The sequence below is a fragment of the Copadichromis virginalis genome, linkage group LG14 (assembly GCF_057382275.1).
Source record: "Copadichromis virginalis isolate Kocher_CV1m ecotype Utaka linkage group LG14, C_Virginalis_male_GT1.1, whole genome shotgun sequence".
NCBI classification, from domain to species: domain Eukaryota; kingdom Metazoa; phylum Chordata; class Actinopteri; order Cichliformes; family Cichlidae; genus Copadichromis; species Copadichromis virginalis.
Genome location: NC_140631.1, coordinates 20,507,380 through 20,523,203, shown reverse-complemented (window position 1 = coordinate 20,523,203; position 15,824 = coordinate 20,507,380). Strand labels below are relative to the sequence as shown.

The 15,824-nt window shown below is 37.1% G+C and overlaps 1 protein-coding gene across 1 annotated transcript; it reads left to right on the top strand.

Moving 5' to 3' along the window:
• The first annotated feature begins 15 nt into the window (after nucleotides 1-15).
• On the top strand, nucleotides 16-14,904 carry LOC146693872 (sodium- and chloride-dependent GABA transporter 2-like). The gene is made up of 14 exons (XM_085429840.1): nucleotides 16-3,332; nucleotides 6,892-7,026; nucleotides 8,529-8,669; nucleotides 8,770-8,857; nucleotides 9,030-9,162; nucleotides 10,980-11,114; nucleotides 11,186-11,289; nucleotides 11,407-11,531; nucleotides 13,030-13,142; nucleotides 13,219-13,356; nucleotides 13,687-13,789; nucleotides 14,042-14,142; nucleotides 14,219-14,389; nucleotides 14,558-14,904. Exons 1-14 carry the CDS (start codon nucleotides 3,173-3,175, stop codon nucleotides 14,648-14,650), a joined length of 1,740 nt encoding a protein of 579 aa, XP_085285966.1. The 5' UTR covers nucleotides 16-3,172; the 3' UTR covers nucleotides 14,651-14,904.
• Nucleotides 14,905-15,824: the final 920 nt, after the last annotated feature.

Genomic DNA, 15,824 nt, shown 5'->3' with positions numbered 1-15,824 from the left:
TTTAAGGCTGTGTGAGAGGTCGATTCATTTGTAGTTTGTACTTGGGGAGCAGCACCAATAACACCAAGGCAAGCTTTAATACTGATAGATCAAAACATAAACAAAGTCCAGAATCTAAGAAAATAATTACAAAAACAGAAGACATAAAAATCAGAGATTAGTTAGGATACAGGACTCCACAAAAACACAGAATGCACAGACAATATAAAGACAAGGTAATGAGGGGAGTTGGAAATGGTGGGAAACCAAGCTGGAGACAACTAAACAAATGAGATGGAAGGAACAACACTTGCCAAAAGAAAACGGGAAGAGTGACACAACTGAATGTGCACCCAAGATCAACTTGACATGCGAAAAAAAGTCCAAAAAAAGAGACAAGGCTGAAGGAACATGAAGTTATCTATAACCAAACTATAAAGGCACAAATTACAAACCATAAACAACCAAAACCAAGCATCACACCAACCATCACCTCTATGCATTTCATTATTAGTTATTACTAATCTCTGCAAGGGCGTAGATTTGGCATGAACGGAAGGGACGTGTCCCCACCAATATCCAGCGATTATTGAATTGTCCCCACCAATAATTTGATCCCTTCGAGTAAAGAAAAACAACCCGATAGAAAGAAAACCTAGTAGCCTGCGCTGCGAGGAGAAGAGGAGGATGGCAGCAAAAAGGAAGAACCTGGATATAAGAAAGTATTTTTCAAAGAAACCTGTAAGTCACTTAAAGTCAAGTTCACTCATATAATGTGTCCGTCACAATAACGTTACAGGCTATGCTAGGCCATACATGCCAGCACTCCCGATTCTTCCGGGGAATCCCGAATTTCAGTGCCCCTCCCAAAAATCTCTGGGGGCGACCATTCTCCCCAATTTCTCCCGATTTTCCACCCGGACAACAAAACTGAAAAGCCATATCCCAGACTGGCCCAGCCAATTTCAGTTTCCAACAATGGCTACTATTACTGCAGCTACTTAGTTTTACTCTTATTACTCTTTCTGGGTCGCAAAATAAACTTTTAACACATTTTCAGGCGAGAATGTAGCTGTGTAAACATCAAATAACTTAAACATGTTATTGTTTGGCCTTTTTCAGTGCTTTAGTTGTGTTTTATTTGTTGGTGAGTAAATCGGTTTGGCTGAGATTAAAGTTATTAGATTAAATTAGATTAAATAAAACTTTATCAATCCCTCGGGAGGATTCCTCCGGGTTCTCACACAGCTGAATAAACTGCTGTCACACAGCAGTGTGTGAAAGCAGCTGTGTGAATACAGCAGTTTATTCGACCATCTACGCCAGCGTCCGGTTATATTTTAGACAGCAAGGAGCAGACGGCAGGTGACGTAATTCTGAAGGCTAGACCGTCCAATTTCACAGTCGCTCATTTCCGGTCTACCCGGCTTTCGGAGGACCCGGCCCACTTAGACCACAAAGGCCGGGTCCTCAGGTGGACGCAGCCTCTGAATTTGGACACTCCCAGCCTGTTTCCGGCCGGACAATAATAACGGTATTTTATCCGATAAATAAACACTGTAAGATTCAAGTTTTTTGTATATATATATGTACATATATATCCTTTTATCAAAAAGCAAAAACAAAAAAGAAAAAATAAGAAACAGGGCAGGGTTCGATGGTTGAATCATCCGTCCTCACCAATGCCACAACCAAATCTACACCCTTGAATCTCTGGTTCTCTTCCACAGCATGTCTTTGTCCTGTCCTTCTACCCTCACCCCCCAACTGGTCGTGCCAGATTGTTGCCCCTCTCTGAGGTTCTGCTGGAGGTTTTTTCCTGTTAAACGGGAGTTTTTCCTTCCCACTGTCACCAAAGCACTTGCTTATAGGGGGTCATATGATTGTTGGGGTTTTCTCTGTTTTCTTATATTATTGTTGTGTATTTACCTTGCAATATACATTACCTGGCAACTGTTGTTGTGAATTGTCCATTAAATAAATAAAATTAAAATTTTTATAACAAAACTCAGAACTAGGAATTGCAAAATATCACTACAATAGAAAACCATGAAATGATACAAAACAAAAACATAAATCACTTCTAAAAACCCAGAAGAACTAATAACTCACAGAAAAACTCAAAATCCTAGAACTTGGATCCAGGATTTTCCCAATGTGGAATAAAAAAGTAGAAATCAAATAAAGCAGTGGGTAAATAACTGGATTGTTTTCACAGACCATCATCACTTAATGGCCAAGATGAAATAATGCATTTCTTAACACATTTAAAAAAAAAGAAAAAAAAGAAGTTGTTTTAAGATGATATCATGGAGACATCTGACAAATTTACGAAGCAGTATCTGTATACCACTAGTCAGGGTAATATTAAAGAGTGGCCCATGATAAGAATTGACTGATGGGTCTTCGCTTTTATTCTCTGACGTCCATTTATCTACAAAAAGAAAGTATTGAAAACTCTTAGTGTCTTTAGACCTTAAATACAATCTGGCAAAGCTGGAAACAAAGAATTTTGCAGAGTCATGCACCTTGTTTATATTTAACTGAAAAATCCCACATCCCACACAAATGTACTGAGAAACTTTCCTTTGTGCTTCAGCTGTAGGACTTTAGCTTAAATATTTAAACTAAAATTTAATATTTAACTACTTTCCTACGAACCTTGCTAAAACCTGTTACTCAGTTATTCATTTGAAATTCGGCTGTCCCCACCTTCTGGGCCAGCCTTAGAGAACCAATCAGAAGCTACTGCAACCACAAACACAAACTCACAGTTAAATTAGAGACAGGAGACCCCAATTTTAAGTGCACCTCCTCTTCCTCTCCCATCTTTTAACTCGCAATCTTCTCATGGCTTTAAATGGTTTCCTTTAAACTTTTACTTTGACCAACACAAAAGCCTGGCAAGTATAGCTTAACGATCAGCAGTTGTGACATAGTGATGCAGCACAACTAAATTTTAACCCCTCCTATATCTGAGATGCATCTTGAAAAACATAGACCCCAACAAGTTAAAAGTGAAACCTTTGAAACCTTTTTTTTTCATCCAGTTACTCTCCTGGAGTTAATTAATTTTTCTACTGAAAACTTATTAACTCATTCTTCAACACAGAATTGGCAGAGAATATAAAGGCAGTGACAATTAGAGCACCAAGCGCAGTGCCATCATTGTCCGCACCCTGAACCTTTAGAAATGATGAAAAGAAAATCTATGCAGAGAGACACACAGCCAGAGGTGGAGGAGCGAGGACACTGGGGAAATAAGGTGGAATTTCTCCTTGCTGTGGCGGGAAATGTTGTCGGCCTGGGGAACGTGTGGAGGTTTCCCTACCTCTGTTACAAAAATGGAGGGGGTAAGCAAATGAGGAACTCACTACATTAAAGGTGTATTAATCTTGTAGGATTATATTGATTGTGCAAAGCATGAGCAAAATAAATTACAAAACAGTACTAGTTCAAGGTCTATTATTACTAGTTCACAGTCACTGAAATGAGACTGAAAGTGTGACTTCAAACTCCATTGGTACTCTAGGAAATGTTAATTTTATCACTTGAGGTAGCTCACATGACAACTGTAGGTGAAGTCAAGCAGGGCTCTCTATCTGTTTGAAGCATTTTGGATTTGGCAGCAGGTTGATTCCATCAAATCTGATGCCAGCATCCAAAGTGAAGACTCTGCTCCACTGAATCCAATAGCATCCAGTCCTCAGGCAGCTTGATTGTTTGCAATAGAATCATTATAATTAAAAAAGAAGAAAACAATATTATTAGTTTATAAAAATCTGCCTCTTGTAGTTTTTTTGTGAATTCAACTTTCACAAACAAAGTTCTAGTAAAAAGTAGTTGTAGCAGCAGTAGTAGTAAAAGTACTAGTCAAACAATTCATTAGTAAAAATTTCCTTTAATAACTTCCCAATATGTCATCGTAATTTTGGTAGTATGTTTAAACAACTGATATATGTTTTGTTTTTAAAAGCATATACCAGGTCCTTGTTTAATATCATTGATTTACGTAAAGCCTTTGATACAATAGATCATTCTTTACTTTTACGGAAGTGTGAAAGGTACACAGCAAATCCAGCATGTCCAAATTAACACTGTCGGATTTGATTTCAACACTATTAAAGTGTCTATATGGGTCCACACTAGAGAGTGTTAATTTAACTCTTTTTGGAGAGTTGGTACGTTAACTCTGATTTAGTGTTAAATACCAAATCTGTCTGGAGTTGATAATTTAACACTTGGTGTTAAGAGTTTATATATTAACTCTAAAAGAGTATTTTAGTTTAACTACGTAAGAGTTATCTTCTAATTCATTCTAAAAAGCAGGAATTTTACTGTTCTGAACTTCTAGAAATTTCTTTTGGAAATAAACATTTACTAAAAAGATGCAATGGTTTTTGAAAAACATTTATTCTGAACTGTGCACCACAATTTCAAAACATTTTCTGAAAGATGTAACAGTATACATGTTCTCACTTTCATTAGAATTTTGTTTATCAAAAGGTCTGACATGGTAAATGCAAATAACAGCATTCTCATCACTTATTTCTTCAATACAATATGCATGTCCTTCATTCATCCCTTTGTGGAACTTCAACGCACTTCTGCTCTCCCCCATATTCCATCTTCACAAGCATATCCTGTGTGGAGATTGAATAAAAATTAGTTGAGACTAATTAATGGCACAAATAATCCAGTAAACAATTGCAGCACAGTAAAAAAAAAGGAATCCTCTTTGAGCCATTACTTGTGTAAAGTATTTTCCCAAAAGACAAGGACACAGGCAACAGGTAATACTGAACTAAATGTAAAACCTCAACCTTTTTAATTTTTACCTAAACCGTGTGCACAAAACTCTGGAGGGATCTATGCTAACGTAGAATCCAGTCAGGACGTCAGCTACTGCTGTTTGCTCGTTTTTTTTAATGGGCGATCGTTTTCAGGCTTCAAGTACCACCATTATACCAACATTTCACATTCTACACATTGTTTTAGGTGTATTTGACCAAAAGTTTGACTGAAAATTCACATGCAAGCTTTTTTTCAAGGCTGTGGTATTTGCCTGCAAACAATACCTTTCAGCTAGCTAAAACAGAATATTATGCTATCAGCGAGCAACATGGCTAATGCCTTTCACACAGCTTTGTCTCAACTCCAAAGAGCCACAGAAGTAAAAGCTAATAGAAATAATTGAAACAATCTTTGAAAAAATGACTTACCAAGCATGGCAAACAACTCAAATATGTAGAGCAAAATGTTCTGAAACGGCTTCACTTCAGCTTCGATTGGAGCCGTGCTGGGGGCGGAGTCTGTGAATTTACTCTGTTGGTGTCATGGCCCCTCTAGGAGTTCAGAGTTAAGAGGTCAAGAGTTAATGTTTCCATTGTAACACCTCCAGATTTGACAGAGAAACACTCATTTTTAACACTCGATTTTAACTACTATCATTTTACACCTCAGAGTTACATTAAAAGAATGTGACTCTACTTAGAGTAAAATTAACTCTACTTTTGCAAGAAGACTATTAACACCAAAACATTTAACACTTTTGAATTTGCTGTGTATGGTTTAAGAGGTGTTGTACAATTTTGGTTAAATAGTTACTTGAATAATAGGTTCCAATATGTGAGTATTAATAACATGAAATCTAAACTTAGAAAAGTAACTTGTGGAGTTCCGCAAGGATCTGTTTTGGGACCTAAGTTATTTTTACTTTATATAAATGATATTTGTACAGCCAGTGATACTTTAAAATATGTGATGTTTGCTGATGATACAAACTTATTTTGCTCTGGAAAAGACATAAAGAAATTACTGAAAACAGTGGAAACAGAACTCATGAAGTTAAATAGATGGTTTGTATTTAATAAACTATCATTGAATGAAAGTAAAACAAAATTTATGTTATTTGGAGGTAGTAAAAGTAATATTAAAGTAAAATTGAATTTAAATAATGTTGAAATTGAAAGAGTATATGAGACAAAAATTTTTAGGAGTAATTATTGATGATAAACTTTGTTGGAAGCCCCACATAGAACATGTGAAACGAAAATTATCCAAGTCTATTTCTATTCTTTATAAAACAAGAGATTTTTTGAATAAGAACTGCCTTTATTTATTGTATACTTCCCTTTGTTTGCCTTATATGACCTACTGTGCAGAAATTTGGGGGAACACATACAAAACATATTTGGATTCAATATTTAAATTGCAAAAAAGAGCTATTAGAATAATAAATAAAGTTGGATATAGGGAGTCCACCAACCAGTTTTTTGTAGGATCATCTATGTTAAAATTCATGGGCATTATATATTCTAAAACTTTAGAAATGATATATCGTGTGATGAAAAAGAATGTTCCAATTTGTATTTTAAGTATGTTTCAACTAAGAGATGGAAAATATGATTTGAGGGGGTCTTATAAGTTTGAAATGCCTAAAGTGAGAACCAATGTTAAGTATAGATGTGTGTCAGTTTTGGGAGTGAAATTATGGAATGGACTTAATGATGAACTGAAGATGTGTTTTTCTTTGTCATTCTTCAGGAAGATTTTAAAAATTAGTATTATACAAGGTTATAGAAATTTGGTTTGTTAAAATTTTTTTGTGTTGATTTAATTTCTTGATTTATCATTGATTTCTTTTCAAACTGTTATACAACTTATTTATCAATGCTATTTATTTTCTTGGTTAAGGATTTGATTATTTCTATGGGGGTAAGGGATAGGATAAGTATAAGCCATAAGGCTTCAGCCTATTCCTTTTTCGGTTTCTGTTTGAGTACTTTTATGTAAAATTATAATCTGTTGTTGTTGTTGTTGACTGAAATAAAATTTCAATTCATAATTGAGTAAGCTTGTTACTCAGAAGCTGCACAACAGGTGTGTTTACTGTGTATGTTTTTAATTCAGGTGCATTCCTGGTGCCATATCTGGTATTTGTGGTAACCTGTGGTGTACCCGTGTTCCTGCTGGAGACAACTATAGGGCAATTCACCCAGGAGGGTGGCATTACCTGCTGGAGGAAGCTGTGCCCATTAGCAGAAGGTAAGCTGTTCAGGGATCGTTAACAAGAAAACATGTTATCCTTCTCTTCAATGGCCATTTATTCACAGTCTTGCACAACTGTGTCTCAAAATGTAGTGAACAAGTTAATAAGTATTTAAAGTTAAGCCAATTCTGTACTTATCACAAACTTCAAGTTATAAGTTCAAGCCTTAACTGAGAACTGGTAACATTGTGTTTTGCAAGTCATTCTCAGTGATTTGCTACTAGGCAGTTCTAAAGGAACAAGATGTAATTTCTATGCATTTAAATTTAATATGTTAAGACTAATATTATGTGTGTGGTTCACTTTTCTACATTATCTCAAATATTTTCCATGATGTTCAAATTAGAAATACTAAATTTTATTAAATATTGGAATGTGTTTGTCCCGTTTACTGCAGACTGCTACCCAGCTAATGTATAAAACAGTGTTTGTGGCACTCTTTATTTATGTTTTTAAAGGAATAGCACTGGACTATCCCACAACTGAATTCTACACATAAAAGCTACTGTAGCTGCAAGTTTTTGGACCCATTATATTTTAAGTTAGCAATTAGCAACAGAATGCAAGCAGCCTGAAATAAAAGTTGACTTTAAAGTTGCACATTATTACGATGTATTATTATTATTAGGATTTTGGCCTGAAAAGTCTTAACATTTTGCTGAAAGCATTGAAAATACAGGCAAGTAACAATTACAGCTCACCCAACTTTTCACTAGGCTTCCTTTTCACATGTAACCTGCTACAGTATCTTGACATATTATTGTAGCAAAAATCTGAATACGCACACATGTATTTCAATACCCGCACACAAATCAAATATGCTCATTCAAAATGAAACACACACACACACACACACACACACACACACACACACACACACACACACACACACACACACACACACACACACACACACACACACATCCAATATATCCTGGGAAAAATAGGATCTCTCAATGCACAACAACCTTGAAGCAGATGGGCTTCAGCTGTAATCAAGTGCCACTCAGATAAGGACCAGGAAACTGAAATTCACAGAATCTCACCAAAACTAGAGAAGAGAGCAAACTTTTTTTCTGATGGTAGGTTTGGCATAGAAGCATGAGTCCACACTGCCTTGGATCAGTGGTTCAGGCTGGTGGTGGTCGTGCTGATGTAATAATGTGGTGGATATTTTCTTGGTACACCATGTGCCCTTAAGTACCAGCTGCACATCGTTTAAATGCCAAAGCCTATAGTATTGCTGCTGACCTTGTCCATCACTTTATGACCAGAGTGTAGCCATCTTCTGATGGCTACTTTGAGCAGGATAATGTCATATTATCCTGTTATATCACAAAATCATCTTAAACTGGTTTCTTGAATATAACAATGAGTTCATTCAAATGGCCACCACAGTCACAGACCTCAAGCCAAAACTGCTGAGTAACCAACGTAAGAAGTCTGAGTAATTGATAAATGGAGATTTTTGTAATTATTATCTGTAAATGCCTTTCAGGGATAGGCTTTGGTGGACAACTAATCCTTTTCTATAGCTGTATGACCTACATCATTATTCTTTCCTGGGCTTTGCGCTACCTCGTGTTCTCCTTCAGCTCTCAGCTCCCCTGGGCCTCCTGCAACAACGACTGGAACACAGGTAAAATGCAAAGATTATTTCCATTTTCCAATAAAAAATTGTCAAAGTATGTTTAGGTATTTAAACTTTTGTTCTGATACTTTTCACACTCTCTTCTCAGAGGGCTGTGTAGACTTTTCAACAAAAAATAACACCGTCCACTGGACCAACCAGACAAACTCGACCTCTGCAGCCACCGAATTTTGGGAGTATGTCTATGTAGATGGACTGAAAAAGCCTACATACCAAGTTATTTAAAGCCCAATAAAACATTTTGTACCTTTTCCAGCTATATATATCTATATCCTTCTACCTATCGATCTGTCTGTCTATCAATCTATATATTGTTTTTTTTACCTTCTGCATTTAATTGACTTCTAGACGACGAGTGCTGATGATCTCTGGGGGCATTGAGGAAATAGGCAGCATCCAGTGGGAGGTGCTGTTGTGCCTCATTGCTATGTGGATCGTCTGCTACTTTTGTATCTGGAAAGGAGTCAGATCTACAGGAAAGGTAGTTTTGCTGGTAAATACAGTGGGGGAATAATTATTTGATCCCCTGCAGAAATTATAAGTTTGTCCAAATACATGACTCTCTAATGACTCTCTAATTTAAATGGTAGATTAATTTCAATGGAATGAGGCAGAATGTGACATAAAAGTTATGGAATTAATTGATTTTTATGTCATTGAATGAGATAAGTATTTAACTTCAAGTGTTAGCTACCTCCACAGATTTCCCATATTTTGTGGACAAAAAAATAGAAAATTGTTGACAACGATCTGTGGATGCAGATTGTGTGTGGCAATGAACGGACCCCTGCGCAGATGGCAGAAGGAAAAATGAACTTAAGAGCTGATAGGTTTGTAACTTAAACCTATTTGCTGGAACGTTCAAGATAATTTAATTACACAGCAAAGCAAGACACGAGTAGGCAAAGTTCTTTATGTTTCTAGTGCACGGAAGAGAACTGGACAAACGCCGTTCCTTCGCTCGACCCCAGTTGCTCTCGTCCGCCCCCCGTAACACTGCTCTTTTATTGAGGTTACATGAATATACATAGGTTCATTAACATATGATGTCTACATACAAACAAAGAGTACCTTGCCTGTGCGTTGTGTGTGCGTGTGTGGGGTCAGAGTGTGACCCCATAAATGACTTCCCTAAACCTGCTGGTCTAAACAGAAGGCACTTAGCCTAAAACAGATATAGATACGTTTATCCTACCATAAAACAATAAGACAAGGTACGACCTCTCCCATGCTCCCAGAATGTGGGTGTGAATGCCAGAGCACTCTGGAATGAAAACAACGTCTCTGCAGACTACTAAGGATCAAACCTCTATTGTCTACAACTAATTATAAAACTCTAAGCATATATAAGTAGATATTTCTAAGCATAAATGATAATCAAAAATACAAATCCAACAATAACAAAAGGCTAGCATTTTATTTAGGCGCAAAAACACAAAGGTACAAAAATAAGAAAAACCAAAAGCCAATAACTAATCAAAAATGTGAGAAACTAAATGCAGAGCAACATACAGGACAAATAGACGTAAAACATTTTGTTTTTGTTTGTTTTTGTTGAAACAAGAGGAAAATTGGGCTGTGGAGAACAGACATGAATGCACACGAGAGACAGGAGAAATATGGAATGAAAAACAAGGAGGGGAACATGTAAAAAGAAAAGGGAAACAAGACGCAGAGACGCACACACACAACCAAATGCAACAAGGGAGCGAGGGACACAGGACAAAGGGGGGAACAAAGGAAACCTAATGAACAAGGAAATTAAGTGAGATCACAAGAAAACTCTGAAGCAATAATAAGAATAAATTCAGGACTGCCTGTTGAAACTTAAGTCATAATGATAACACAAAACACTCAAAAAACAAAACAAAACCCCACAATAAACTCAGAAGCTGGCCCTAAGACCCAGAACTGTGACAGGAGCATCTGTAACTGATTAATTCATTGATTGATTGCAATCTGTGTGCCACATAGGCCACAACAGCAAATCTATGAGAACCAGAGTTCTGGCTAGGCTGTAAGGGCTCAAATACTTATTTCATTCAATGACATGGAAATCAGTTTATAACTTTTATTTAATGTGTTCTTTTTGGGGATATCTTGTCTCCCCCCCCCCCATTAAAATTAAATTACCACAAACATTAGAGACTGTTCACTCCTTTATAAGCAATCAAACTTACAAAATCAGCTGGAGATCAAATAATTATTTTTCCTCACTGTAGCTCTATATACAGTATGTATACATAGTACATATTGAGTAAACACTTAAATGCTCTGAAATGTTACTTTTTCCCACAGGTGGTATATGTCACAGCTACCTTCCCCTACGTGATGTTGTTAATACTTTTGATTCGTGGCCTCTCTCTTCCTGGAGCATTCGAAGGAATCATGTTTTATCTTCTGCCTGAACCCTCACGACTGATAGACCCTCAGGTACGAGCTCAAATCTCTAACAGTGTCTGACACAGGTGGACAAGTGTAATACTGTTGCTTTGTTGGAACAGGTGTGGATGGAGGCTGTGAGTCAGATCTTCTTCTCCTACAGTATCGGTGTGGGCTCCCTAACTGTGCTGGGAAGCTACAACAAATACAACAACAACTGCTATAAGTACATGATGATCAGTAGTTATTTACCTTAATTTTAAATAGATATTTAAATATTAACAACCTCATATTTTGTCACATGCAGTGACTGCACTTTGCACTTTGTTTTTGTGATTTGCAGAGACTCTCTGATGCTGTGTTTGCTGAACAGTGGTACCAGTGTTGTAGCTGGTTTTGCTGTGTTCTCGGTGCTGGGATTCATGGCTCATGAGCAAGGTGTTCCCATTGCAGAAGTGGCAGAGTCAGGTATATATCACAAACATGCGATCATATTCTCCTGGACCCATAAATGTGACATAACAGTGATCCATAAATGGACTCAATCTTACATAACAATATTATGGGAGCATGTCTCAACTGGTCACAGACTTGGTAACAGAACAAGAAAGACTTTAAAATTTTCAGGGCTCTGTTTTAATTGTTAAGCTTGATTTGGGGGAATATTATTTTTTGGAATGATTTCTGTCAGGGCTCATTGTGCAGGCAGGTGGAGATGTGGATCCAAATGAAGGACTCTGAGATGGAAATGTAACTGAAGACCACACACAGCTTTATTGCTGGCACCAAACAAAAACAGAAATCAAACCATAAAACTGGAACACACAGGCAGGATCTGGGGGTACGAAGCGACACTGAGCACAGGAAAACACAGGGCTAATATACACAGGGTGGTAATCAGGGAATGAGCAACAGGAGGGAGACACAGCTGGGAGAAATTGGACTAACGAGACAGGGGAGCAGTAGAACTGAACACACTCACATGAGACACAGACCTTCACAATAAAACAGGAAACAAGAAACCACTAAACAAAGAGGCAGACAGAGAGGCAGACAGAATATAACACATGGAACTCAAACAATACATGAAACAACAATTCCTTAAACACGGATAAACAGAAACATGAAACTCTAATAATCATCACCACCACCATCACCACCACAATCACTACAAGAGAATAAGAAAACAATCCATAATCCAAAAACACACCAAAAAATAACAACTCAAAATACTGGGTCAAAGTGACCCAGAACCGTGACAGATTTCGACATTTTTGTTTACAAAAGCTTAATTTCTCAGTAGTGAGTTTATACCTAATCTATGGGAACTTGTTTCCAGCACTGGAAGAAAAACAACGAAGTACTTTTGCCACTGAAAATTCAAAATTTACGATATCTAAGAAAACTTAATAAGAAAATTGGCAACATTTTCACACAATGTTGGCATCCAAACATTGTGTGAAAGTTTCCTTGTTATCTTGATTATAGGAAGAGGAGGAATGTGGAACAGAAGGATTGGTTTTTCTGTGGTATTCACATTTCTATAGGAAAACCGAATGCTTTGCTAAATGTTTGTGTCAGGAAGTTGACATTTTGTGATGCTTAACTTGAAATTAAGACTTAGGTCTCACTGGCAAAAAATAATTTTTACAGCTGTGGAAACTAACTACCATACTAATCAGGTCTCAGCATCCTTTGAGTTCCAATAGTCAGACTATATTATGTGGGCTAAATCAGTCAGTGCCATTGTGCCATCACAGTCAAACACGTGAGTAATGGTGAAAACCTGATGTCATTTGATTTTTCCCTCTTAATATGAACAGGCACAGGTGATTGTTCAATTTTCTGCATTTCTGCTGTCATATTTATGCCATTACACACCACAAAACTGTACAAACTAAAACACAAACATTTACCACTGGCTGGCATGTTTGATATGTTCTGGCATCATGCTGTTGTGTTTCAGGTCCAGGCCTGGCGTTCATTGCATACCCTCAGGCTGTAGCCATGATGCCCCTGCCTCAACTGTGGTCCATCTGTTTCTTTGTTATGCTCATTCTCTTGGGTCTGGATACACAAGTAAGACACACAACTTTGGAACATTGCATTTATGCTTTGAAATTTACTCAGTGTGTTTTGTCCATTTTCTGCACAGTTTGTTGCCATGGAAGTAGTGATGACGTCCTTCATCGATATGTTTCCCAAAGTGTTGCGCAGAGCCGGCCGAAGGGAGATTTTTCTCCTTCTCTTCTGCTTAATATGCTTCTTCTCTCAGCTTGTCATGGTTACTGAGGTCTGTATGTAATGTATCACTGGCAGAAAATGTTTTAGAAATGTGTGTAGGGGTCTGAAAGAAAATGTTTAAAAATTATATATCCTAAGTTTCTGATTTTAGATTTTAAAACTAAACACATATGAAATATTACTTCATCCAGCTATACTAATTGTCAACAACAGGTGTGTTCGAAGAACCGGAATAGCGAGCTCAAAGTTAGCGAGATGATTTGATCTTGGATGTGTCATTTGATCTTGGATGTAGTAAGCGAGGTACGAAGAACGGGCCCCTGATTTTAGTGAGGAAAATAAATGCATGCAAAATAAATATCTGTGTCATTGTCTCTAGGGAGGGATGTTTGTGTTTCAGTTGTTCGACTACTATGCTTGTAATGGAGCTTGCATCCTCTTTCTATGTGTGTTTGAAACTCTGGCACTGGGTTGGATATTTGGTAGGTGTGCTCTTCTTTTTACATCTCACACTAATGATGTCGTAATGATGACATGATCAGGGAAGTTTTCTCATATATAGGGGCAAATCTTGCAGACACTTGTGAGGACATTATAATGGAGTCTTTACATGGGTGATTATGACTCCTTTGGCTGTCATTTAACCTTTATGTGAAAAAAATACATCCATGGCATTCCATTGACACCAAGTGTGATCTTTATACGTTGTTTATCTTGTTTCTTCTTCTATTAAGGGGTAGATAAGTTATATGACATAATAAAGGACATGACAGGAACACGAGCCAACTACTTCTTTAAACTCTGCTGGCTCTACCTCACACCACTGGTCTCACTGGTGAGTTGGGCTTTAAGTATTAGGATACCAACACTCAATTCTCCACCAACTAAACCATCTCCTTTTGATTTCTCAGGGCTCTTTTATATGTTCTTTAATTGAGTACCAGCCTCTGACCTTTAATCGGTGGTACATCTATCCATCCTGGGCATATGTGCTGGGGTGGATACTGGCCCTCTCCTCCATCCTGCTTGTTCCAGGATGGGCCCTGTATAAGCTGGGCACTGAGACTGGGACTCTAAGTCAGGTGGGATGACTGTGTTATTATTTTAAATATATAGTTAAACAAAAATGTAAGACTTTCATGTTTACTGGGTGATTTTTAACGTAATAGAAATCATGGTAATAATAGCCTTTTTAGAATTATTATAAAACTTTTAAATTAAGTTTTTCTCCATTTTTCTCCATTTTGTAGCGTTTCCATCATCTGTGCCAGCCTAATCTTGAAAATTTAGAGAACCAAAAGAGGGAAACTCAGCTAGAGACCATCAGAGAACTTCTGCAGTAGTTCACACTCAACTGATACAAAAGGTCATCTGATCCCTTTGTAACACCTACGATTTGGAGTTGAACGTGATGTCACTTTCTCTGTTTTCCATTAAAAAAAATTCTCTTTTTTTCCACTTCTGTACCCATTTGAGCTGCATCATAGTCATTTTTTTCTTTTTTTTGTTTATACAATATATCAATGTATCTAAATCCACACACATTTTCTTTAATGGAAAGATATGGTTGCTGTGTTTGTGTAGTGCACTCCCAAAAATGATGTTTTACACCACATGTTACAAAAAGAAAAAATGCTTTTGTGTTGATATGACTGACCTCAAAAAAATGTCCTTAAACGTTAAAGGCAGGGGCGATTCTAGGATCAGAGCTTTGGGGGTGCTGAGCAGCCAGGAAGCTGCCCATCCAGGCATCCAGGCCTTTACTCGTCATAATGAGACGTCTTCCCCGTCTCTGTCAGTCCCTGCATCCTTAAATGTCTCCAGTTGTCACGAGTTCTCTCTGACTGTCTCCTTGGTGCATTTAAACCCCTGTTCCTCCCTGTCCTCATCGTCTGTTGTCTTCATCTCCATTATCACTCATCATAATTTTACCATCTCTGTGCAAGTCTGCAAATTTCTTTATTAAATCATAAGATTCTTAAATTCATCAAGTCTCTCTGTGCCTGGGTCCTCATCACAAAACATTACATCACTGTTTTGTACATTTTAACACAATTTAATCCCCACATTTGTGAAAGAAAAGCAAAACACTTTTTTGAAAAGTCTGTAACAAAACCATCAAATCTGATAAAGGTTATTTAAATGCTGCTAAAGAAGAATGGATTGGAATAAAATAAAAATAAAAAACATATCCCAACCTTAATTACTGTGGGAGAAGTGAATGATGCTCACAGTGAGTAAGAAGTAAACTGAGTGCATATTTTGGACAGAGATTCACTTTTAATGTGTATGTATAATATAAAAAATACACTCCAAAAATAGAAGAGTCCTTGAAATGTACAAAATATTATTAAAAAATTAGAAAATGGACACCTTGGCCTATGGTACAATGTATACAATGTATGAAAAGATCTTTACTGCAGATACTAATATAGCTCTGCAGATTTTTTTCTTTTCTTTTAACCTATGTCGCCTCACCTTGAGGTTGGCAAATCCGTCTATCACATTTTGGTGGTC